Below are 27,583 nucleotides of genomic sequence, written 5' to 3'. Positions count from 1 at the left end.
AAGTTTCTATTAAAAAGAAAAACGTTAAGTTTTTTATCAAAATAACACAGCGATTTGTTTTTTAAATAATATTTTTTTATAGATATTAAGCTCAAAGCTATGTACTACGCAACACATGGAGATCAAGGTGATGTACTGTTCTCCAATAATAACTTTATTTTTAAACTGCTTCGATATTGTTTTAATTCTGTTTAATGAGAAATAAAATAAATTAAGCTCTTTTGTTTATTTTGGCAGTTCACTGTAAAAAATAAAACCGAAGCAGGACGTTCTTCGTTTGAATGGCTACAATACAACTTCAGTTTAACATGATATGATCATTGTAGACTAATAAAACATAACACGAATGTGTCGGCTGATGCACAAACTCGGTGTTGAATTTTATCCATTATACAAGTAAATAATAAAAAGTGTTTTCGCAACACAACAGTACATTGAAACAAACCACATTTACCATTTGTGTGTCTAAATAGCTACAAATACCATGTTATAGCTCACATAAGTCTGTGAAATTACACAATACTTGTGTTAATTAACTTATAGTACAAGCCTCTATTAAACAGAATTTTTTTTTGTCTAGGATTAAACACAAACCTAAACAATATGCTATCTGTATTCTGCCCACCACAGCACCGAAACCTGGTTTTCAGCGGTGTAAGCCCGAAGATATACAGCTGCGCCATTGGTGGGCGAAGTAGAATAATAAAATAAGGTACATTCTAAAATAAGCTACTGCATATAAAGCACAACAGTCACAGTAAACTATCACTTTGCTGATGTCGTGTTAAGAAGTGCCTCTGCAATACTGAAAGCAGGAATGCTAACTTCAAGAGGTAAGTTTTATCTTACTTACCCCCAAATGGTATTACCTTATTTCCATAAAATATTCAAGCCATAAACCAAAAACATATTAACATGAATTTTTTTTAAAAAGAGGGTATCCTAGAGTACAAGCTACAACGTGGGATTATAAAATATATCCATGGTTTTGGAGGTGACTGAAAAAGTAGGGCCCATATTGCGGTGGCGATACACCGTTTGTCAGTCTTAACTTCCAGTTCGCTAGTCTCACATAAGAAAATTAGAAATTAGGAGAGCGAGATGTGGGTGCTAAAGCTGACAACGTCTCACATCTATATCACTTTTCACTGCCTGCAGATATTTGTAGGAAGGTGACTGCTCTTCAAAGTAATTGAGTTTACTTAACTCTATCAGTATTAATTTTCTCTATAAATATATATGTATTTATAATATATATTTATTTTAATGTTCTTAAGTAAAAAAAACTGTTTAGATAGCCATTCATGCTATATTCACAGCAGCTACTGAGCTTCAAATTCTAGCATTTAACACTAAGCCCTCTGGTGGTGGGCGAGTGTAAATATAAGGTAATGTTTGAAATTGGAAAACAACATTACAACATTTTCTAATAACTTGACGACATATCTAAGTCTCGATTATGCATAGTTATATTTATTTTCGCTTCAGATGAAGCGTTTCATTTTTTAGCTTTCGTAAACACGACATGAATGTATATACTCAGTATGAATTGAACACCCTCTACCGAAGAAGCAGTGAAATTTTATCCTAGCATACAGTGAGTTACTGATTTCGAATCCATGTTTACCTGATTATTCACATTCGTTGTTACACGTTAATGATTATCGATGGTAGCTGTTAGGAAATTGATTGATTTACAAGATGGTCCCTGATATGATGTAACCATATGAACAATGTCCAAGGTGCATTAATTCACAAAATATTTCTAACATTTTAAGATGTCTATCCATAGATATATTGACACTCGTGTTTTATGTACGCCGCAGAAAAGAAGTTCATCAGACTAATGTAGAAATACCAAATAATCTGTTGTGTGGGACTCGCTGCTCATTAGGTTGTTGTCAAAACAAAATTAAAGAGAAGTAAATAACGTCAGAGTAGATTTATTTCCCCAGAGAATATTAGATTTAAAATCCTGGAAAATAAGATTCAGAGCATTTCTGATCCTTTGCCAGATTGAGAACAAACCTTGAAATAATGACTTTCTATTTTACACATTGAATTTGTGATTTAAATTAAAATACTTTTTTTTTAAAGAGAAAAATGAGAAATTTCAAAAAGAATTTATATAAGAGAAAACGTGCGTATATATTTTAGTATTATACAACAGTAAAATCTTCAACTTGTTTTATTTTCTTTTCACAAAGAGCTAACTGTGCCCGACCTTTCCTAATTTCGAATTGGGAAAAAAAAACAGAGAGAAGAAAAAATATATATGTAAAAACGGCTGGTTTGGGTTGAGAATTTTTTTTTTATGTAGAGGAGCAAACAACGTTTCAACCTTCTTCGTTATTCGCTCCTCTACATAAAAAAAAATTCTCAACCCAAACCAGCCGTTTTCACAAAGATATTTTTATCTACAAGTGGGCCTGGCATGGCCAAACGCGTAAGACGTGCGCTTCGTAATCTGAGGATCGCGGGTTCGCGCCCGAGTCGCGCCAAACATGCTCGCCCTTCCAGCCGTGAGGGCGTTATAATGTGACGGTCAATCCCACTATTCGTTGGTAAAAAAGTAGCCCAAGAGTTGGCGGTGGGTGGTGATGACTAGCTGCCTTCCCTCTAGTCTTACGCTGCTAAATTAGGGACGGCTAGCACAGATAGCCCTCGAGTAGCCTACGACACCAATGTGCGGAGTACGTTCTAAAGATAACAGGACGTGAGTCATGAAACTTCGAATTTACATTACATGGATGTTAAGAAACAGCCCGTAGCTAAAAAATGTGTGCTGGAAGAGACAGTGTACAATACTTTTCGCTGTCGGGCGCTTAGATCGTTGCTTTATCTTTAAGCCTAAGTTTCTCAAAAGTCTTTTAAACTACGACAGATGCGACATCAGTGTTTAGTAGGAACCATATGACGGATTCTGTAAACTTGCACAAAATTAACGAAAATTCCATCATAAAAAGTTTTTAAATAAGATATAAGTTGTATATTTCACAAGATGTAACAAACTAATTCTAGAATTTGACGACCTTAATTATATTTTTGTAGTTCATTCGATGATCGAGTGTTGTATTGTATTTAGGTTTTGAAAAATCACCTGCTACTTGAAATGTATGTAAGGATTTACTTTCGTCAGCAATGGCCTGTTTATATTGTTGGCAATAATTAAAACACATTGAATTTTTAACGTCCCTTCTTTCTCCTGTTCGGCGTGAAGTTAACTACGGTAGAGGTAATAGGCCTAACAATTAACACAGGCCTAACGTTAGATATATTAGAGTAAAACTAACAGTAAAAAAAGAATAATAATTTATCCTGTCAAAACGTGAATCTTAAGTAATTGAATCAGCGTGAGTGCACTTTAACAAAAGGAACAGAATATTTGTTTAGAATTAATCCACAGACATTCCGCTGTGCTACTCGGGGGCAGAAGAGAGGATATTTTGAAGAAAGAAAACAGCTACTGGAAGGGCAGTATGCGACTGTGGTAACTCACGGAAATTGTAAGTTAATGAGAAACAGAATAAGAGTTTGATAGAATTAGAGAAAAGTAGTTAGGCTTGTCAACTGAAATTCTAGACCAATTGAATTGGTCTAAGCGGACTTTTAACAATAAGAAAACTATACAGTGCTTTTGATATGCCTGTGATCTCTGTAGCGTTGTACATATATTTAACTAGTTCTGAATATATACTTTATTTTGAAAATGAGCAAGGTGAGTGTTTTCGCTGATTTTTGGAAATTTATCGTCAACAAGTCACAGTCACCTTCCAGAGAAGAATTCTAAGCCCAACAACAACATAATATGTATTATGATGAAATATAAATAAAAGCAAGCCTCTAATTGACAGTTGGCTAACATAACACAACCTTAACGCCTGACACTCCAGCGAAAGACATTTTTTTAACGAAGTGTTCTGAGTACAATGGAAGCTTCATTATTTTAGTTATTTGCACCTTTAACTAACATGGTTAATTGTTCTCATATCTTGAGTTTAATGCGTGGAAATAATCCAGTTTTTTGTTGTTGTTTTTTTTTAACCAGAAGATGGAGTAGAATATTTGAGCACACGAAATTAATCCTTTTAAAGATCAAGCGATCGAAGAATTCTTTCAGAGGTTCATAACAATACTTCAAAGAAGCTTCAAAGCTTTGTAAGTTTGTCTAACAACAGATAAATTAATAGTTTTGTTAACAAAATAGACAGATTATTGCATCAAAGAACTAAGTGTGTCCGTGAAGGGTCTGGTAGTAGTAAAAAATGTACCTGTACTTTTTTATCCGGCATGACCAGGTGATTACGGCACTCGACCCCTAACCTAAGTCTATTGCACTAAACACGCTCGCCCTTTTAGGCATAGGTGTGTTATAATGTGACGACCAATCCCACTATTCGTTGGTAAAAGAGTAACCCAAGAGTTGCCGGTGGGTGGTGATGATTAGCTGCCTTCCCTCTAGTCTTACACTGTTAAATTAGGGACGGCTAGAGGAGATACCTCCCATGTAGCTTTGCGCGAAATTCAAAACAAACAAAAGGTTTTTCATTTTCACGTCGTATTCTGTATTTTAATCCATCAAGTAGCAGAAGAAAATGTAGTTAAGAAAACTGCTTATTAATAATTTACTCAAGCTCCACTTACATTAATATTTATTAATTAGACCTAATATGTAATTATGTTAAACTGGCTTAGATAATTCGATTATGTAAAGGAAGTGCTTCATTTTAACGAGGAATAAACGTATGTCTGCTTAATAAATAAATAATAGATAATAACAATAAGATATGCATTAGTTTTATTTGGCAGATTATTGTTATTACCAATAATCTATATTCCAATCTATTCAGCCTTTGTTTATGTGATGCGTGTGATGAAATTTATATTTTTTAAAATACAAAATATAATCGCCATAGTAATCTTATATTTAGAAATTATGTATTAGAATATCAATTCATCCATTATTTAAAAAAAAATATGTCTATTGCCTATGATGAAAGTAAGCAAATTTTGTCTTTTACGAGCCATAATTCAGAACCAGACGTAGCATATGGTTAGAATACTCAGACTATGGATTTACTGGTTTACGGTTTAGGGCCCGTTGCTGCGTAAACGGTGTCTGCACTCAGAGAATGACGGTCAAATCAATCTTTTTAGGCAGACAAGAGTAACCAAAGAATTTGCAGTGTGTGTTGTTGAATAACTGTTTTTTTCTATAGTACTCAAGTCTTGAAACTGGAGACTATTATGCGTGTATAGCACAACTTTACACTAAATTTTGAATCAAACAAGAGCAATAACTTATTGTGTAGTTTAATTAGGTAACACTAGAGGGCAGCACCAATGCTTAACGTATAGTTTACAAATTATGAGAAACACGATGATGAAAACAACGCCCCCAAGTGGCTCAGCGGTATGTCTGCGGACTTACAACGCTAAAACCCGCGTTTCGATAGCCGGGCTGGGTAGAGCACAAATAGCCCATCGTGTAGCTTTGTGCTTAATTCAAAACAACAAGAAAACAAAGAAATAACAAAACCAAAAATATTTGCATAACACCAAAAGTATTAATGCACTGATTTTCTCGCCCATTATTTTCATGCATTAATAACGTTTAAAATTGCACATAAAATCATTTGCGCATGAATTAGGATTATGAATTTCAAAGCTGATTTTTATTTAGCATAAAAAATTTTGTGTGTGTTTTTTTTAAGTATAACTGTTTAGCGTAGTAACCTTTGCACTTCTTTATACTTCACATAAAATTTTGGCAATAAATTGTGCAACGGTTTTGATAAATAGACAAAACTTATACAAAGTAGGAAGTAAGAAGTGTTGGCATATGAATAACTATTTGAATGCTTTGTGTTTATAGTGAATTTTTTTCAGTTTGAGTCACTGTGTGAAAGTGTCACATCCTGCAAATCAAGGACTCATCAAGCTGGCTAGGACATTATTTGCTGTGCCACATACAAGTCCTGATTTCGAATGAAGGTATTACTCCTGTTTTAGTTTAAAATATTTATAACCGCTCTTTACTTCGAATCCTAAGTTCTTGGAATTGATAATCTGGTCTCTTTGCGTTAACGCTGTGGTCACTTGATCCGTTCCGGAAAAAAAGACAAGCTTTCTGGTTCACCGGTTCTACTGAATGATGAATAAAGTTAATCACTAAAATAAAAATAAATAATAACAATAATTGGTTCTAAAGTTCATAGTATTAGTAGCAAATAACTCGTGTTAAGCTTGTTTTTTTTTTAATATCGCGCAAAGCTACACGAGGGAGGGCTATCTGCGCTACCCATCCCTAATTTAGCAGAGGGAAGGCAGATAGTCATCATCACCCACCACCAACTCTTGGGCTACTCTTCATCAACGAATAGTGGGATTGACCGTCACATTATAACGCCCCTACGGCTGTAAGAGCAAGAATGTTTGGTGCGACCGGGATTCGAACCCGCAAACCTCGAATAACGAGTCGAACGCATTAACACGCTTGACCATGCCGATCCAGTCAAATAAGAACAGTTGGTTTCCATTTTGAGTAAGTTATTTTCCCCACTAAAAAAAAATACAACAAAAATAACGAACAAACGTTTTTGACTTACTTACTTCCAATCACATTTCAGTCAATTCAAAACTTACTTATGCTCAAAATTCATTAATTTTTGGATATAGTCCTAGTTTGCTATCGCGTACAGGATGAAGAAAACATTTTTTTCTCAACGTATCCGGTTGTTTCCCTATGTTTTCAGTAAACTCCGCGTGATCTTAAGTTGAAATTACTACCAAGATAAATATGTAATAATAAATTTGATTTGTTTACCTGAGCTATTCCGATAAGTCTTGTATAACCAAAAATGCTGTTCTCAGCAGAGAGTTACAATAAAAATAAAATTTCATGACTTGGTTCTTGTGAGCACAAAGATTTGAATGTTAATTTATGGTTGTGATGAACTTAACATTTCCCAATGACTTGGTTTTTGTCAGAAGAATCAAAGATAAGCAACGATACTTATCAAGACGGTTTTGACTTCACACTAACATGACGACTTGTCAATTGTCGATTCTAGTAATAGAGTAACTTAGTCGCGTTATTTTATAAGTGCACTCTCCGTTCAAATTGTTAAGACAGGAAACTATATTTCAATGGTTAAAAAACAACAACATATGAAGAAGTTACCAACGTATTTTACAAAAGACTGGCTGACCACTGTATTCCACAAAGTTTGTTACTCACCGCTATTAAGTTTTACAGTGTTAGTTTCCAAATAACGTTTCTTATTTTACCAGTGTGAACTATCTTAGGATTTCGCGTGATGTTCAGGCATAAAGAGGTTGCAAAAGGAAGTCTGAATAATCTAATAACTACAGATAAACGCGCACACACGTATATATATATATATATACTAGTGTGCACTTTATACATTTATTTGTTTGCTGTTGTTTCTTTTTAATTTCGCGCAAAGCTATCCGAAGGCTATCTGCCCTAGCCATCCCTAATTTAACAGTGTATGACCACCTACCACAAACTCATTGGCTACTCTTTTATCATCGAATAGTGGGATTAACCGCACATTATAATGCCCCCACGACTGAAAGGGCGAGCATGTTTGATATAACGGGATTTCGAACTCAGGACCCTCAGTCAAGCACCCTACCAACCTGGTAAATTACCATTTTGGTAATTCACATCTTAAGTTGAAATGTTTATTACTAAATCGTTTCAATATAATTCAGTTACAATGGGATGCTTCATGTATTGTTGAACTTAAGATACGTATTAATGCATTAGCGCTATCTATTGGTTTAACTCAGTAATATTTAACACTTAAGAAAATTCCTAAGTCCCATAATGTTCCTAATTATTACAATCGATTCCAATCGACTGTTGTTTCAACGTAGACCTTAACTCTTCTTTAGGCATCCCTACCTTGTCCAGAAAGTCCGAATTCTGCCTCCAAAGAATTAATTCCATGCTACTTACTATATCAAACCTTAATTGTTATTCTTTTGGGCCCAGCATGGCCAGGTGGGTTAAGTCTGTCGACTCGTAATCCGAAGTTCGCATCCGAAGATTCGGATGCCCGTCACACCAAACGTGCTTGTTGGTAAAAGAGTAGCCCAAGAGTTGGCTGTGGGTGGTGATGACTAGCAGTCTTACACTGCTAAATGGGAGACGGCTAGCGCAGATATTCTTTGAGTAGCTTTGCGCGAAATTCAAAACAAACAAACATTGCACTTTTAGCACTTTGTATTTACACCTAAAATAAAATCCGATACTGCTTTCATCCTATTCGTCTTAAACTCAAATTATCACGTAATTATTTTGTATGATAATAACTTAAAACATCAAAAGCATACTGCAGGATGAATAACACCCCCTCTTATAAATAATAAAAATAATATCTTAAGTCACATTTACATAAATGTAATATTATCGTTTATTGTATGTCCAAGTAACTACTTCACAGGACATGGTCTGGCATGGCCAAGCGCGTAAGGCGTGCGACTCGTAATCCGAGGGTCGCAGGTTCGTGCCCGCGTCGCGCTAAACATGCTCGCCCTCCCAGCCGTGGGGGTGTATAATGTGACGGTCAATCCCACTATTCGTTGGTAAAAGAGTAGCCCAAGAGTTGGCGGTGGGTGGTGATGACTAGCTGCCTTCCCTCTAGTCTTACACTACTAAATTAGGGACGGCTAGCACAGATAGCCCTCGAGTAGCTTTGTGCGAAATTCCAAAACAAACAAACAAAACTTCGCAGGGTTTAGATGGATTAGGTTCATGTGAGGGTCCCAAGTTTTGAGTTCCACATTTTATGTTTTGTGATTTCATGGGTATTTATTTTTCTTATTTTTATCATCCTGCAGATTGTTCCTCATCAAATAACAGATTTTAAAAATTTCGATTTAAGAGAAACCACTTAAAATAATTCAGCTATATATTTTATTTCATAAAATCTGGCAAGTTTAGTTCAATGAAATTGTTTGTTACTACGCGTAAAATCACACGATGAGCTATTGCGGTATCAAAACCAAATTTTGAACGTTATAAGATTTCAGACTTGCCGCTGAGTCGTTGTAAATGTTAGATTTAGGCTATAGATGCTTTTTGTTATAATGTATCCTGTACAAACGTATGTACGGCATATCCTGATATCGAAAATTCGATGGAGATTGAATTTTAATTTTACGATAAGAAATGCAATGACGAAAAGTTTAAAGCCATTCTGTTACCAACTCCCACTTCGTGACCTCGGTTGTTTCACCTGGTGCGACATGATTCAGGCTAGTTTGAAACGTACAGTGAACACACAATAAGCACATTTCTTACCACGAACACAAGGGTTAACGACCCTGAAATAATAGAAGCATTTGCTGGACCTATTGAGAAATAAGTAAACAAAGCTGTAACGTTTGTAACAAGAGATTTCCATATACTTCTGTCGATTTCTGTGCAATGTGTGTGTGTATGTATATACATATATATAATTGTATATGCTATCATATCTCTCCTTCTACCTAAAAAATTGATTCTTATCCATCATTCAATCGTCTACGAATCCCAGCAGGGATATTTGCAACGCAAAACAAATCTTTTTGTTCATTCTAAACTTCCTTTAAAATGATTTTGATTTTTCGTAAATTTGTTCAAATCAAAATAACTTGAACACTTAAGTATGTTAAGCACGAAATAACGACAGCCTTGTTTTCGTTAGTGGTTTTAAGTCAGGCAATACATAATATTTGATTATGTGTTTGCTAATCCACATACTGCTTTTGAAAATATACACACACATATATATATAAACAATAAAACGAAACAAAATAATTAGAAAATCTATCCATGAGTTTGTTTCCGAATATTGCTTGTCAAAGTTGACACGAAAATAAATATGTTTCAATTATAAAAAGAAAACTATCAGCTAAAGTGGGTATGATTTTCGTGTTTTTCGTGAGAAACACGGTGATGAACCTTTAACGTAACCTTCCCTGCTTTTGTTTAAGGCTACGTTATCTTCAGGAAAATAAGTTGATTTGAAACCAGTCTCATATAACTGATAAATTCTACTTGTTTTCTCAGTCAGGATGAAAGGTAACAAAGCAAAACAATATTAATCTTGAAGTGTGACTCGTTGATGACAATTAATATTGTCAATATGACAATATTGAACTGTTTGTTTACTTCCTGATGGGATGGTACCTCCCAACCACAATTATAAAGATGGTATAACTGACAGATGTAATAGTCATTACGACTTCCACACGTAGCTGGTTTTGGTTAAAAAGTACTTTGAAGCTGAGTAGCATAGAGTTAACCCTAATCACAAGCCAGTTATCACTAATCAACATATAGTTATAACTGATCGACATACAGTTATTAAAAGAATCTACTTCACTTATCCATTTAGTGTAGACTAGCTTGCAGTTTGGCATGTTAAAAAGTACCACTACATATTTTTTAAAAGAGTTTGTGTGTGTTTTCTTTCAGCAAAGCTACATTAGGCTATTTGCTGAGCCCACCGAGGGGAACCGAACCCCTGATTTTAGCGTTATAAATCCGTAGACTTACCACTGTACTAGCTGGGTCAAAATAGCGTGTTTTTTTACACAAAGCCACATCGGGTTATCTGCTGAACCCAAAGAGGGTAATTGAACCCTTGACTTATATGAAAGAAATGGTATTTCATATGTTCTGGAGCTTATCGTGCTAACATTGCTCGAAGATATAACGTGTTTAGATTGTAAAAATAATAGGCTCTATTGTTCAACTTGCATTATCGAGTTACATGTGAAAACATCACGTATGGAACTCTTCCAACGTTGTTGTCTTTCTTTATGCGTCTCGCAACATTAGTGTTTTCGAAAGTTTGAATATAATACACTATAAAATTATTTTAAACAAAATATAAATACTTACGTTTTATCGGATCAAACAAAACATTTAAAAGTTCATATGTGAGTGCGTTTCACTTTAGAATGTATTTTATTTTTTTAATATATTTATGGGGATTGAAAAAAACTTTCCTATTAAGGGAGCTATATACTCAGACAGATATTGGTCCATAGTAATAACTAGAATATCAGGAAGCTGACGTAGCATTATATTTGGTTTGTAGTTGAATCTTGACTAACATATTTAGAGCTAGCTGGCATGGTCTGGTAATTAAGGTGCTAAACTCGCTAAATGGATCGTGTGTTCGAATACCATTACCAAATATGCTCACCCTTTTAGCTTCGTGGGCGTTATATATTTACAGCCAATTCCACTTTGCGTCATTAAAGAATAGCTTAAGAGTTGGTAGTTAAAGGTATTGACTAACTGCCTTCCTTTTAGTTTATTACTTTTATATTATAAACGCTAGTGCAGATAATTCTGGAGTAGATTTACGTGAAATTCAGCAAACAAACTCTAGTTTAGTCTAAAAAATGAATAAAAAATATTGTCTTTTGTTTTTTTTGCATTAAAATGTTTTATGACATGAAGAACAGTATGTCTTCATTATCTTATTACCTGTTTAAAATATATTGGTTTAACCTGTCTCTGAGAAGGAATAGCAACGTGTAGGATGTTTTCTGCAAAATCGATTCAATTACTGAGCAACGTCCGAAATGTAAGATAATTATATTTTAGCACAACGTAAAACCATTATATTTTAAAATAATATATTTATATTGTATATCTATACAATAAGTATTAGATATCAGCTTCATCGTTGTTTTCGTTTATCTGCTTTATGTGTACTGAATTAGAAATTAATGACTTTTTATGCTTATGCATGTGCATACCAATTGTAGCTAAACCTGTCTTAGAGTACCAGCGATGTAATAGTAAGGACTACCAATCAAGTTCAAGAACAGCTTTTCATTGTGTTTCCATAGGCCTCTCGTAGCATTACACTACGAGAATCTTTGAAACAATTTAAACTTGGTGAACAAACACTGCCTGGGAAATGTCCAATCAAAAGCCAGTGTTCACGATGGCTTAATGTTACGAACAAGTGTAAGGAAAGTGAGGCTCGCAGGAGAACCTTGAAAATTCAGTAAAGTGCAATACACGAGAAGGAAAATATGGTTATTGTGGAAAAGGTGGGTTTTTGCACTCTTTTATTACGTTAGTTTCATTTAGGAATAAAGAAGACAACTGATTTAAGTCCAAGTAGAAAGATAACTTAGAAACTAAACAAAAATGTGGCTTAGAAAGATAAATACGTTATATAATTATGTAATAGATATATTATATTCGTTGTATATTTCTCATGTTTCTATTGTTTTAATATTAAACAGTTATGTAATTTGTAACAGTAAACAACAACCTATGTAATAAATTAAGTTCTACAAACAGATGATAAAGCGACTGTTACACATGATATTAATAAACAATTTTATTAATTATTAAAACTTTAAAAAATTAGGATATAATAAAACATATGTGTAGTTTAATTACTTTTGTATCATTTCTTTCTCTCTAAGAGACATTTGTCACAGGTATTGCGAACCCAGTTTACAATATATTTAATGCGAAGGCGAATTTTTAACATTATGCAGTTATATTACACAAAGATGTGTAATGGTTCAAAGTTTGATAGCGTTTTTTTGTCTACACAAGGGCTATTTGCGCATTTAGCAGTGTAAGACCAGAGGGAAAACAGCTAGCCATCATCACCCACCGACAAGTCGTGGGCTAATCTTTTGCTAACGAATAGTGGGATTGATCGTAACTTTATAACGCCCTCACGGCTGAAAGGGCGAGCATGTTTGGTGTGACGGGGGTTCAAACTCACAACCCTCGGATTACGAATCGACTACCTTAACCATCTTGTCATGTCAGGCCTTTATTAAAGAGTAAACGAGTAAAAGTTAAAACGATCTTAATGAACGTATCTACAGAGCTGTTGTTTAAGGGAACATCTCTAAGAAACAGAACTATTATTTTTATTGAAAGCATCTTCATTAGATAATCGCTTCACTTACTTCAGTAGTTATTTTTGACGGAGAATTTTTCTTGATGGAGTTAGATTTAACATGGACGTCACTCTTCAAATGTGTATAAGACCTCGTCGGGTTTTATAGGTGGCAGTTGATTATTATCTCGTGGTGTTACGTCACCATTGGCAAAATGTTTCGCTTTTTTATTCAGTAACAAAGCTTAACTATATTGTAGAATCAATGAATCTACAGAAAAATAGATCAACACTGTTCCCTCATTTTTAACTTTCAGGTAGGAATTCCACTGATATTTTATTTAAGCATCTACAATCTATTTATTACATCAACTTTTGTACCTCTCTATTGATCTTACAATTTTTTCTTATGTCGTAATCTCGCAAACCCAAATGTATACACGATATGCCATCTATATGAGGTATTTCAAATGATGCGAAGTCTTTAAATGGCAGTTTGGTTATTTATTGTGGTGCCAAGTAAAAACTAGGACCTCTTATTCAGTTATATGTTATGATGCTAAATAAAACTGGATCCCTTATTTAGTTATCTATTGTTATCTTAAGTAAAAACTAGTTCCTTTATTCAATTATCTGTTGTGATACCAAGTAAGAACTGGATCTCTTATTTAGTTAGCTATTGTTATGTCAATTAAACACTGAATCCCTTATTCACTTATCTATTGTGAAACCAAGTAAAAACTTGATCTCTTATTCTTGATACCAAGTGAAACTCGAGTCTCTCACACTTAGTTTTTATTGTTATTACTACAATCCTTTAACAGTGGTTGATAAATTGTCTCAAAAATAAACCTTAACCCTAAATTCAGAAAACACAAGAAATACAGTATTGACGAAACACTATATTGGCATATGTGGTAAGTTGAGCAAACTTCTGCCATGAAAACAGTAAAGTATATTCAGCACAATAACAAATTGAAAATATGTAACAATAAATTAGAATATTGAGTTTTTACATAATGGATCAGTTCTTCATGCATCAATTATTAGACGAATGCATATGTCAGACACTGCCATTTCAGTTTACGGAAAAACAAAATGATTAATTCAGAACATATTTAGAATACATCCTTGTTAGAGTTTGAGCTGTTTCATTCTGTTACACAAAATCCTCTACGTACAGTCCAAACTTAGCTTCCATTTGATGATTAACAACTATTAACAACAAAAATAACAGAATTAACGAAATACTGAAATAAATGTAAATCCCAATTTTCTGTAGTACTGGAAACCGAATATGATTATTTATGCTTTAGAAAGTTAAATTACGAATTCTAATATACGTATATAAAACAGTGATGTTTAATATTTCTCTGTTGGTAGAAAGTAACTTTCATCGTGTTAACAGCACTGGTGTGTTTGGCAGAAGTGGTGAGTGAAAACTATCGAAATACGAGACCTGTTGGTAGATTTGGATTTCTATCAAGATGTGAGTAGTTTAACTTGTTAATTTCATGTGTGTTTGTGTGGAAATATACGTAGATTTATGAAAATAATTATGAATTAATTTTTCCTAGAAATATTTAATTTAATACCACAGGTTAAAATACATACAAACTAAACTATTTAGTCCACTTAAAGTGTACTGAGATTTTAAGCAGCTGAGTCAAGATGCCAAATTGTTTTACACCTTTATTCGTTTACTTAGTAATTCGCTAAAATCTAGTTGACAAACCATACATGGTTTACTGATCTTAATAAATGATATATTTTCGTCCACAAAAATAAATATATGTCATTCATTAAGAAGATCAGGTCGGTTTCACTCAAGAAAATACTGATGAATTTTTTTTTTAGAATTTACAAGATTAACATTCAGGAGTAGATGATAAAAGAGTTACATCATTTAAGCTTGGACTATAAATCCATCCTTATGAAGTCACTCAGAATTCCTACACTGATACATATCTTCCCAGTAGTCTCTGTAAGGAAGAAGACAAGCTGAACGTGTGAAACTCTTCTGAATAACTTTTTAATTAACTTATAATGATTTAATAAAGACGGTAATTTCCTTTTTCTTTGCTTGTTTCAGTATTTGGTCTGGATAAATATCTTTCCATTTTGGGTCATAACGATTTTAAAAAGAAATCACTGAAGTTGGAAAACGTTAAGTGTATTTCTGACCTGAACGGATCTGGAATCTGTACAACAACCAACTACTGCCTTGAACAAGGTGGTCAAGTGAGCGGAGACTGTAGGAGAGAACGAAGCGTGATTCATGGATTTAAATGTTGTACCTGTAAGTATATTAAAAATTTAACTTCAACAAATATACAAAAATGTTTCGTGTCTCTATCAGAGGGAAGGCAACAAATCGGCAGCCTTCCTCTCCTAAAGGAACAGATAGCCTAGATGCTTTGCGTCATAAAACGCCAAACCAAGCAAATAAACCTCTTCTAAAACGGCTGTTCTTAACCGAACAGTGAGTTTGATTTTAGCTTTCATAATGTAAGTATAGTTGAAAATGTATCATGCCTCGAACACGAGACATTTTGGTTTACAATTTGATACATTTAGCACTAGATCATGTTCGGATCTCACACGGGAAGTGACTTGTACGAGACGGAATTTAGGACTTTTTTTACTTCTCTCATTTGATATCCGTAAGAGGCAAATAAAGAGGAATGTGAAAAAAACAACAACCCAATCGTAAATGTAAAAATTCGTGTAATTCTGACATAAAGTATTAGCTAAGGATTTTGGTATTCGCTAATTTTCGAAGTTCTAAATGATCCTTAGAAAGAAAATTAGTGGATTTGATCAATGAAGTTGATACAAACATTAATCTACATATAAGTGCATAAATATATCGATAGAAACATGACCATATAACCACGTGCGTTATTCCGAATATTTCTAAAACATTAAACACTTTCAAATTATTTTACTGGCGAAATCTCCAGTGATTCAGCGGTAAGACCGCGGGCTTATAATGCTAAAAAACTAAGTTCGATACTTGTGTTGGGCACGTTGTAATTTTCAGTTTAACTACAAGCAAACTTTCCTGAAGAAAAATCAAAGAAACAAAAAATCAAGTATAACCTTATTTTGAGATATGAAATATTTTACAAATTCACTTTTAGAAACTGATTTCTATCAGATGAATGCGATTAAACTTGATGTCTGCCGGTAGGACAACAGTAAGTTTACGGTATAATAACGCTAAAACAAGGGCTTCTATTTCATTTTTTGGTGAATACAACTGACAGCCCAATATGTCTTTGTTTAAAAAAAACCCTAAAGTCAGAAGATATTTCAAATTTAAAACATTAAACTAAAACATTACATATTTTTAGATTTTTTTAAAAACCTCAAATGTAAATTCTATGGATTTTATTTTTGTTTCTCGAAGACAATAATTCATAGTTTGGGAGGCTGTTAAAAAATTGGTTGTATAATTTTTGATCGCTTAAAGCTATAATATGCTTGTCACAGCTCGCTACATTCCTTGCTATGTTTATTACTACAATGCATTAATCACAGTACGCAATCTTACATACAAATAGAAAACAGTTCTTTAAGCCCTGAGGTTAGAAAAAAACAAACCCCACATGATTTCGACAGTTTCGTCGAATTTTACAGATAACTTCATTTTTTATATACAGATCAACAAGGAATAAATTATTCCACCTGAGAATAGGCGCGCTTCAACTGGAGTTGTTTAGTACCTTCTAACTCATACAGTCGTTTTATAAAACAGTTACTTCATGCATATGTACAGACGACGTAAGATATAAAAAACAACACTTCATTTAAGTTCGATCACAAATCTTAACTTTTGGTCCAGTATGGACTGTTGTTTTATGAACTAAATGATCTGTATATTAGAAGGACTGCGATATAAGAAGAAACGGGTATAAAAATGATAAAACTTAAGTGTTTTTTTTAAACAGTTTGTGTTTAAACTTCGCTCTATACGAAATATCGAAAAAATAGTTTTAGTTTGAGTAATTCAAATGCTAACATGTTCAAAAACTTATATTACTAGTATGTTAGCGAGTTTAGACATCATGATGGAGACATTCATTTCCCAATGTTTAAATTTAGATTATCCCTTGGGTTTACTTTAGAATAATGTACATAATTGGTACTTTAAGTACTGATGCTGTAGGAAAGATCAAATACTGTCTGTAAACGCTTGTACATGAGTATATATGCACGTTTATACAAACAATGTTACGTATTAGTACATTTAAGATGACTGTTTCCCCATATGTCTTTAAAGATTAAAGAATGATTATACACCACACACCGAAAGACTATTATATTCCAAATACATAGTTTTCTAAATTCCACATACATTATGCTTTGGATACAACAAAAGCAATATATACCTATTGCATTGCCTTCTAGATAAGGTAAAATTATTAAGTACTAGATACAGCAGGACCAGGAAAACCCGAATGGTGCCATATGCTTTTCGCTTTAAAGACGTGGAGACCATACATTTAGTGTAATACACTCTATCTATAATGTACTAATACTAACAATGTAGTGGTATTATTTTATGTGAATAGCAGTGACTTTATGTTCTATCTAGAATGTAGTAAACCAGTTGTATTTGAATACATTGTAGATACCGCTGTATGCAGAATACAGTGGTTTTTCTGTATCCGAGTTTTAGATATATTACTGTACCTGTAATATTATTTTACCTTATCTAAGGTATTGTAGTCTCGCATGATCTAAATTTCGTGTTCCCACTGTACCTGAAATACATTGGTATTTTATTACATACGTCCTGTTCTATGTTACGTCTTATCCATATTACATACGTCCTGCTGAATGTTACGTTTTATCCATATTACATACGCCTTATTGTATGTTATGTTTTATCCATATTAAATAAGTTTTGCCGTATGCTTTGTTGTATTTATATTACATATGTCCTGGTATATTCATATTACTTACGTCTTGCTGTAGGTTCTGTTGTATCTATATTGCATACGTCTTGCTATAGTTTCTATTGTATCTATATTACATAAGTTTTATTGTGTGATCTGTTGTATCCACATTACAGAAGTCTTGCCCTATCTGAAATGGCGATGTTACTTTATCTAACGTATTGAGGTCTTGTCCCATCTGATCTTGTTGGAATATAGTAATTATACCGTTTCAAAAATTTAAGTTTCGTTTTTTTATAGAAATAGAATAAAGTTTTATTTTTACTTAATATCATTTCTTAATGAAAGATCTTATGAAAATTATTATCCCTTGCTTATTGTTTTTTGAATTTCGCGCAAAGCTACTCAAGAGCTATCTGCGTTAGCCGTCCCTAATTTAGCAGTGTAAGACTAGAGGGAAGGCAGCTAGTCATCACCACCCACCGCCAACTCTTGGGCTACTCTTTTACCAATGAATAGTGGGATTGACCGTCACATTATAACGCCCCCACGGCTAGGATGGCGAGCATGTTTGGTGCGACCAGGATTCGAACCCGCGACCCTCGGATTACGAGTCGAACGCCTTAACAAGCTTGGCCATGCCGGGCCTATCCCTTGCTTTACTAATCAAGAAGCTACATATAACCCATTGAGTTTCGCGCGATTTCTTGGTCTTAATTCTGTATTTTAATAAGTTTTGTGATCAGATAAAGAAATAAAGAAAGACAAATAAAAACATCTTAATTTACACACTATTAAATAAATGGTTACATGAAGAAAATTACTATAGATATGCGCATGACATTCAATAAAGTGTGTTTAAATTTTTGTGACACCAAAAAAATGATATAAAGAACAACTGAAGTTAGTGACTATTTTTATCAATAATCTTATTATTATAATACATCAGACTGTATCTTAACTTAAAAGGTTATTTTAGTTTGCCTTTTTATACATTTTAAATCTTAATACTATAATTTCTACTTTCCAATCTTGTTCAACATGCTGTAACACGGAAGCCACGTATTTCTTTTAACCATTATCAGTTCGTGATTTTACTATATGAGTCCTTGTTTTGATTATTAGAATAAGCTATTACTCTTATATCGACTCAATTCGAGAGATATATTGAAGCTTATTATAATGAAATTTCGGTGTAGTATTTAATAACAAAAATTTCTTTAATTCAGTTAGCGCCACCTGCGGGGATGAGATTACCCATAATGGAACAATTTTCGTAAGTCCAGGTTTTCCTAAAAAATTCCTGGAACCAGAGTATTGTCAGACGAGGGTCGATGTTGGCTACAATATTTGCCAGCTGCGTATCGATTTCCTCCATTTTACCTTGGCTCCACCTAGAAGTGAACGTCCAAATAGTGGCAAGTGTTTAGATGACGTTTTTACAGTCGTTGCCGACAGAGGAGGAAGCAAGATTCCTTCTTTGTGTGGAGACAACTCTGGACAGCATGGTAAGTGTTCAGATGATGTATTTACAGAGGTCCTCTCGTTGTGCGGAGATAACTCAGGACAACATGGTAAATGTTCAGCAGACATATCTACAGGTGTCTTCTAGTTGTGTGGAGGCAATACCGGGCAATATTGAGATAATAACACCTTAAAACACTGCTTATATGATATGTTTGTAATAGCTTGATAGAAGTGAAATTTCAGCTTTTACACTGTCTAGAGATAACTCCAGAAAATATGGTGTTTAAATGACCTATTTATTGTCACTATTGACAGAGGTGAAAACAGCATTTCCCTAGTGTGTGGAGACAACACCGAATAACGTTGTTTATTTGACAATCTTACAGTCGCTGTTCAATGTTTTTTTGTTTTTTAAATTTCGCACAAAGCTACTAGAGGGCTATCTGTGCTAGTTGTTCCTAATTTAGCAGTGTAAGACTAGAGGGAATGCAGCTAGCCATCACCACCCACCGCCAACTCTTGAGCTACTGTTTTACCAACGAATAATGGGATTGACCCTCACAATATAACGCTCTCACAGCTGAAAGGGCGAACATGTTTTGTGCGACGGGGATTCGAACCCATGATCCTCAGATTACGAGTCAAACGCCTTAACCCACCTGGCCATGCGGGGCCCAGTCGCTGGTGAAGAGATGGAATCTAAGTTTTTCTATTGTTTGTAAACAGTTCTGGAAAATATGTTAAATGTTTAGATGACGTGTCCAGAGTCACTGCTGAGAGATTAAAAGAAAGTTTTATCTGCATTTTGGAGATAAATCCGAAAAACACAGCAAGAATTATAAGGACTAGTTAAATAAACGCAACTATTCTATATTACATACGTCTTGCTGTATGTTCTATTGTATCTATTGGTAAGGATTATAAGGTATGGCTAAATAAACGCCACTCTTCTAAAGGCCCAGCATGGCCAGGTGATTAAGGCACTCGACTAGTAATCTGAGGGTAACGGGTTCGAATCTCGGTCACACTAAACATGCTCGCCCATTCAGCCGTATGGGCTTTATAATGTGCGGTCAATCCCACTATTCGTTGATAAAAGCGTAGCCCAAGAATTGACGGTGGGTGATTATAACTAGTTGCCTTCACTCTAGTCTTACACAGCTAAATTAGGTATGGCTAGCGCAGATAACCTTCGTGTAGCTTTGCGCGAAATTCAAAACAAACAAAATTAACCTAAAACAAACAAGCGGATATGATTATATTTGTTTCTTTATTTACAATTTTAATTTGGTAAAACAATAAACTTGTATTAGATATACAATTTAAAGTTTCTTATTGTAGCATTTACGACGAGATAAGTTATAGTATGGTATTCACCCAAAGTGTTTTCACTGACAGTGTACGTGGATGTAGCCTTGAGCAAGCAAGCAGTTTTAAATGTTCAAATATCTCCCATTCACTTCTCCAGGAAGTGGGCAATTCAGATTTTACAGATACCATGTGGATCTCCGGCAAGTGGTAAGCTGTTAGTTTTCTAAACTACCATTTGATAAAAACAAACTTGTAAGTGTAATTATCACTTCCTCTTATTTGAATAATTTTCTGTAAAAAGCGTCCCAGTTGGGACACCTTATGAAATTACAACTCTAAAAAGCAGCAATTTTGTTCTCCGCGGTGGACACAGCAGTTAGTCTAAAGTGTCTTTGATTTAAAAGAACAAACTAAAGAGGACACAATTAAAAAAAACACAAAATACAGGATTGTAGTTATTTTCATGTTTTATTAGCTATTCGAGTAGAAGCCTAAGGCGAATGGAATTATTATTTTTTATTATTATTTAATAATAATTATAGGAGTAAGCCAGAGTACTGGAACTGCTTTATACTCCGTAAACCATTAATGAGGGGAAATGTTTGCTTGTTTTGTTTTTGTTTCTTTGTTTTGTTTTATACATTTCGTGCAAAGCTACATGAGGGCTATCTGCTAGCCATCACCACCCACCGCCAACTCTTGGGCTACTCTTTTACCAACGAATAGTGGAATTGACTGTGACATTATAACGCCCCCACGACTAATAGGGCAAGAATGTTTAGTGCGACGGAGATTCGAACCCGCGACCCTCAGATTACGAGTCGAATGCCTTAACCCACCTGGACATTCCGGGCCTTTATTTTTGTTAAGCACAAAGCAATACAAGAGGCTACCCGTGTTTTGCCCACCATTAACACAGCACAGATAGCTCATTGTGTGGCTTTCTGCTCAATAATAAACAAATAGACTTATGAATATTATACTTTTCCAGTAAAAGTTTAGTAAAATATTTGTTTAAATTTTGAATTATATTTTTAAATTTTCTGCCTTTTAAACATTAATTGCAACATTGAATAATTTATGCCCATTCCACTTAATTTTTAAAAGGTGTTTTTGTCTAAAAACACATTGTTTTTTATTTATTTCTATTAAGTAATTCAATATATAAGCATGAAGGTAAATGTTTTTTCTTTATAGCACCTTTTGGATGTTTACAGTATTTCACTGGTAGTTCTAACGTAATAAAAGCTTCAACTATAGCCCGCAGCCAACCGGTATCCATTTTCTGAACGATCTGTCCTATACGATGTGTATTCGACGTGAACTTGGATTCTGTTCCATCTCTGTGAGTATACTGTGATGTCAGGCTGTTGCATATGAAGTGTTGGATTTTTAAAGTAAAATATGAAACAAGTTCATCTTTCTGTTGTTAATTTATTTAATCAAAATAAGCTTCTTTGCACTCAATACACTCCTGCCAATAAATTGTAGGTTTATAAATACCATTTTTAAGGAATTGAAAGTTCTTTGAAGTAATGAAGTCTTCGAAGGCATCTTCAATTGGCCTTTGGTTTGTTTTTTTCTTTAAAAATGTCCAAATATTTAAAAAGCGATAATCTGTAGGGGAAAGATTTGGTGAATATGATGGATAAGGTGAAGTTTTGTAATGAAGTTCCTTTAGGTTTTAAACAGTAACGCGTGAGACATGAGGTTAAGCATTGCCATGTAGTGGTATGGGTTCACAGTAATTGACTATTGTTGGATGTTTTCTTGACAACTTTTGATGAATAATTTCAAATTGTCAACAACATTTCTCTGCTGTGATTGTTTCTTTTGAGTTTAATAATGAATAACGAATCACACCTGCTGACGATCACTAAACACTGACAATATGCTTCTTAGGGTAAAGAACCGATTTTGGTGCTTCTTTGTAGGAAGGTCACTGACCGGATCGTCGTTAATTGTCATAAATAATCCATTTTTTATCACAGGTGACAATTCCATGGAGAAATGTGTCGTTTTTTTTGCTAGTAAGGAGTCAGCTCGTCTTGTTTGATTTTTTTTTTCAGTCAATTCGTGAGGTACCCATTTATAGAGTTTTTCACTTTACCAATAACTTCAAGGTGACGGAAAACTTTAGAATAATGAACATCAAGTTTGTCGACAAGTTCTGTCACGGTTTGGCAGGTATCTGATTCAACTAAGGCCTTAAAATCTTTCTCATTAATCGATGTCCGAGGGCGGCCTCGAGGCTCAATTTCAAGGCTTGTGTTACCAGAGCAAAATCTCCTGAACCAACGCTGTGCTGTGTGCTCATTAGGTGTGCTATCACCAAATGCGTGATTGATATCACAAGCTGCTGTCGCAACATTGTGACCAAGCTTGAACTCGTACAAGAAAATTACATGGATGTCAATTTTATCCATGGTAACGAAAATCAACTTAAACGTGACTTAGTTTCTGAAATCAGAAAAATAAAGTGAGTTGAAATGAACCAGACAATATTCTATATTATTCTGACAAATTTATGATAATACTTCCTTTTCAGCCATTAAAAATCGAGTTTCACATTTCCACATGAAAGTTCGACATTTCATATTCAACAGCCTGATAGCTTAACTTGTACAAGGAGGTAAACGTATTGTAACAGATAGATTTGCATACACCAGCCGTGGCAAAACATTTTGAGTCTACATATTCAATTAACATCTGTAAAATATCTCACAGGTTTTGCTAACAAAGTATATTTGTTTGTTAGATTTTGAATTTCGCACAAAGCTACACGAGGGCTACTTGCGCTAGCTGTCTCTAATTTAATAGCGAACGACTATAGGGAAGGTAGCTAGTTATTACCACCCACCGCCACCTTTTGGGCTACTCTTACCAGTGAATAATAGGATATTATAACACCCCCACGGCTAAGTTGCATGTCTAGTGGGACGGGAATAAGTACATTTATACAGATGCAACATTCGAGACACATCAGATTGAAAGACCATTGAATAGTCTTGAATGGAAAGATCAGTATACGTTCATAAGAGAATATAAAACTCCTTAATTATTGTTTTACCAACACACAGAGAACACTACTAACCGCAAAGTTAAAAGCACAGGTTGTACAAAGCCTTTCCTTCTCTCACCTCTCAGAAAGTGATTGTTAACAAGTTGCACATATCTCACTAAGCTATGCACACAAGATTGGTATATTTGTATCTAGAGATAGAAGTTTGTTTCAACACTAGACGACTCCTTAGTATTTTTATACATGAAAAAATAAAGTTTGTTCCAACATTAGATAAATTCTTGTAGTATTTGTAAGTGAGAAGTAGAAGTTTGTTTCAACATTAGATGAGTCCTTGATATACTTGTAAGTGAGAAGTAGAAGTTTGTTCCAACAATAGATGAGTCCTCGGTATACTTGTACGTAGAAGTGAAAGGTTTTCCAACATCAAATGAGTCAGAAATATACTTGAACGTGAGAGATGGAGGTCTATTCCAACGTTGATGAGATTTGGTAATGAACATATAGTTTTGACTAGAATATGGTTATGTTTAACAAGTAACGCTGAACAATGGCAACATTGTTAGAAACAGATATCAGTTCAATATCATTTTTCAATATCTGTCTAGTGAAGCTGTATTTAGTAGTCTTGCTGATGCAGAAATTAAATATTTCTTAAATTTTGATTCCTCTATTTTAAATATAAGCTAAAAGTTGATTACAATCAGTATCTCTTTTTTAACTTTAAAAGAACAAACAATATTGATTTGGTGGTTCATGGACGATAATTTTCTTGAATAATGCACCACAGGATATTCATTTATATCAACAAAGGAACCGCCTTTGTACTCTTTCAGCAATGTTGTATATACAATATGAAACAAATTACGTATCCATATTAGTACTTTGTGAATAGTCAACTGGAGAAAATTCATTAGGAAATAAAAGTTTTAACGTTTCAAACAAAAAAATATATCACTTGTAACAGTAACATAAACTCTTAGCTCATTTAATTTAGATTTTGTGATAACATATTTTCAAATCTTACAGTACAGTGAAGGAGAACGAGGAGGATTTGATATTGGTCCCCACAGTAAACCAGCTACAGGACCCCATTGTTGCAGATTAGCGTATCTGCTTATCCCTACCGGGTCAACAGGAAGTGAAGGCTTAGGAAACGTTGGTGATCGATTCTGTGGCAGAGGATTGTCTCCAACCGGAGTCGTATCCTGTAAGTAACGTATTAGTTCATACATACTTTGTATCTTGGTTGTGTTCTACTCATATAGACCTCCCCAGTGGCTCAGCGGTAAGAAGTTGGACTTACTTTGCTAAAAATTAGGTTTAGATACCTGTTGCGAGCAAGGCACAAATAACCCATTGTATAACTGTGTGCTCAACAACAAAAAAAAAGTTATACCAAACCTGAAGGTTTCTGGTTAGATCAAGAAGACAGTTGGTCTTTTTAAGAACGTATCTCTTGAAATTTTACACTTGAAATACTCATAGTTATTGCGACTGTAAACAAAAATAAACAGATAATTAGCAGCAACAGAAAACCACACACTTAAAACGACCTTTAGGAAAGAATATTATATGTTTATAAGAGTTGTGTTTAATTTCGTAGCTTTATATAATATTAAACAAACGTAAACTGATGTAGGATACATTAAGAATCAGATGAATGTAAGACTACAGACGTTGTATAACATATTTATAATGCTCAGACAGCGTTATTATGAATACAAAGTAAATCTGTAGTTGTCAGTCCATGAAGTGTTAAATAAAGGTTAATTGCTTTATGATTTGTAGGAAAAAACGTCAGAGCAAAGTTGAGTCTAGGCTTTGTTTTCATGCTGGTATACCCGTGAGCTCAGCGAATCTTTATCATTCTCTGTTGAAATTGCTTACGCTCGATGTGACAAATTTAATGAGAGTAGTTCCTCATAAACAAGCGCTAGACTCGAGACAGACAAATTCTAATATAGTTAATTAGATATATTTTCTCTGATGATTTTTGTATTCTAAAGATGGCTGGTATGGGTATTAAAACTTTAATTAAAATAAAGTACAAAACAACGATTTGACCTTCTTAGGTCATATTCAGGTTAACAAAGAGAATTTGCAACTGTAAAACATGTGTCCAGCAACGGTCAATTGCAAACTCTCTTTGTTAACCTGAAGATGACATAAGTAGGCCGAAAAGTTGTTCTGAACTTTACTTTAGAATACATAATTACTTTGCGTGAAGGTTCTTGATTTAAATAACCATGTCTATGTATATTTCTAATTTCAGCCAAGATTTTTCCGTTTGAAATATCGTTTGTGAGTACTATTCACATGGATGAAACTCCTTTCACTCAAGAAAGTGATCGACATTACAGACGTTTCGTGAGTGGTCGTCAGATGACAGGATTCATTGAAAGTACTGGAAATCATACAAATAATTCCGAAAGTAAAAGAAAACGAACCCAAAATTCTAAGTTTATGAGGTGGTTCCCGGATGAGGAAAGTGATCATTTTTACGATAAAAACACCACCTTACTAGGAATAAATGATATAAAAACGTCGAGCATGGAAATTACTTCAAAAAGACAAAGCTTTAAGGATCTGAAGAAGCCTCAAACCGGGAAGCTCGTATCCAATACTGAAAACAAGGGAAGCTTTTCTTACAACAATACTAAATTAGATAATAAAACTAGTTTTACTAAACATGGATTAATTAATAGCGTCGTCAAGAAGCCAAAAGACGACATCAAAGTGGGTGAAACATTTTATAATATCAATTATGTTTTATCGTATAAAATCAATGAAGTAACACAATGTGACGATAAATGCAACAATGGCTGCAGAGGTAAATGTATAAATTTTTGTAACAACCATGAATTTGAAGCCGATATTGATATACGAAAATGTCGAGGAAACTGCTATAGAACTGCAAGTGACAAATGTAAAGAGAACTGCAGGAAGCAGTGTGAGAAAGACAGTGTTAAACAACATAATAGCGAAATGTACGACGAAAATTATGATAATGAAATAGACGATGATGACAGTGAAGGCGTCGAAGCTAGTGATGACGATGTTAAAGAAAATAATGCCGAGAATTTGGAGATACGTTCGAGTCCCGTGACGAAAAGATTCTGTGTGCTGAACTGTGAAACTCTTTGCAGGGGTCGCTGCAATAACTTTTGCAGTGATCTTCCCTATAAAATTGAAAAAATACTTTGTCGGAGAAAATGTAAGAACAGTTGCCCTAGAAAATGCTTTCGCGTATGTGACATGGATGAAGATTTAGAGTGTGACTGTGAATGTGGTGAAATAACGACTGGCCTATGCAGGCACATCTGTCAGTTGAAGAGCTTACGACACCATTGGAAAGCTGCTGGTTTTAACATTTATTATAGCCAGAACCCTTGCTTCTAATTCGTTCTTTCTCTGGAATATTCAAATTAAAACACTCTGTCCAAGCCTTCGCTAGTTTTAAGCTGAGGGACTAGAGGGAGCTATTCAAAATCACCCACCACCATTTCTTGTGCAGATCGCGAACGATGGATTCACAGATTCGCTATCCATTGCGTTCGACCCCTTGTTTTAAAACAACAAACTAACAATCTTCATTTTTGAAAGTTCTTTACTTAAATATGTAACCGATTATTAGAAAGTTCCCTGATAAGTCGGCGGTAAGTTTATGGACTTGCTAACATCCAGAACTCGATCCATCGAAGTGAACAGAGCACAAATAATACATTGCGTAGCTCTGCGCTTAAAACAAAGACATTAGCATTTTATGAAACGAAACGTAAAAACATTCCGCAGTAAACTACTAAAAGCATTTAAGATAGAGATTTTAAGAGTAATTTAAATTATATTAGTTGCAATAAGAAATAAACTTTTTCTACCGATCTTGAGTTGTACAGTTTAAAAAGGATGATATTTGAGTTATCCATGTAAGAATGTAATTATAGAGGAAATTAATAAAAAATATTTAAACAATT

At 34.2% G+C, this 27,583-nt stretch overlaps 1 protein-coding gene across 3 annotated transcripts; it reads left to right on the top strand.

Annotated features, from left to right (window-relative positions):
• Window positions 1-757: 757 nt before the first annotated feature.
• LOC143238568 (uncharacterized) lies at window positions 758-27,583 on the top strand. 3 transcript variants are annotated; one of them, XM_076478916.1, is made up of 8 exons: window positions 758-833; window positions 11,884-12,090; window positions 14,289-14,394; window positions 14,998-15,204; window positions 19,039-19,317; window positions 20,675-20,794; window positions 21,785-21,932; window positions 24,639-24,777. In XM_076478916.1, the coding sequence occupies exons 2-7, from the start codon at window positions 12,073-12,075 to the stop codon at window positions 21,874-21,876; spliced, it is 822 nt and encodes a 273-aa protein (XP_076335031.1). In that variant the 5' UTR covers window positions 758-833; window positions 11,884-12,072; the 3' UTR covers window positions 21,877-21,932; window positions 24,639-24,777. The 3 variants fall into 3 exon arrangements, with proteins under 3 accessions (XP_076335031.1, XP_076335033.1, XP_076335030.1); XM_076478918.1 differs by lacking the exon at window positions 758-833 and adding an exon at window positions 5,888-5,994; XM_076478915.1 differs by lacking the exons at window positions 758-833; window positions 11,884-12,090; window positions 14,289-14,394; window positions 14,998-15,204; window positions 19,039-19,317 and adding an exon at window positions 25,885-27,583 and having other exon boundaries at window positions 24,639-24,819.

Source organism: Tachypleus tridentatus, chromosome 13 (assembly GCF_004210375.1).
Source record: "Tachypleus tridentatus isolate NWPU-2018 chromosome 13, ASM421037v1, whole genome shotgun sequence".
Lineage (NCBI taxonomy): Eukaryota > Metazoa > Arthropoda > Merostomata > Xiphosura > Limulidae > Tachypleus > Tachypleus tridentatus.
This window is presented reverse-complemented; position numbering and strand designations above follow the sequence as displayed.

Bases quoted from the DNA above. Each gene is read 5' to 3' on its own strand.
- LOC143238568 (XM_076478915.1), top strand. From the start codon at position 21,894: ATGTGTATTCGACGTGAACTTGGATTCTGTTCCATCTCT. The intron at 21,933-24,638 runs GTGAGTATACTG...CAAATCTTACAG, and splicing joins TTGGATTCTGTTCCATCTCT to TACAGTGAAGGAGAACGAGG. The intron at 24,820-25,884 runs GTAAGTAACGTA...TTCTAATTTCAG, and splicing joins TCCAACCGGAGTCGTATCCT to CCAAGATTTTTCCGTTTGAA.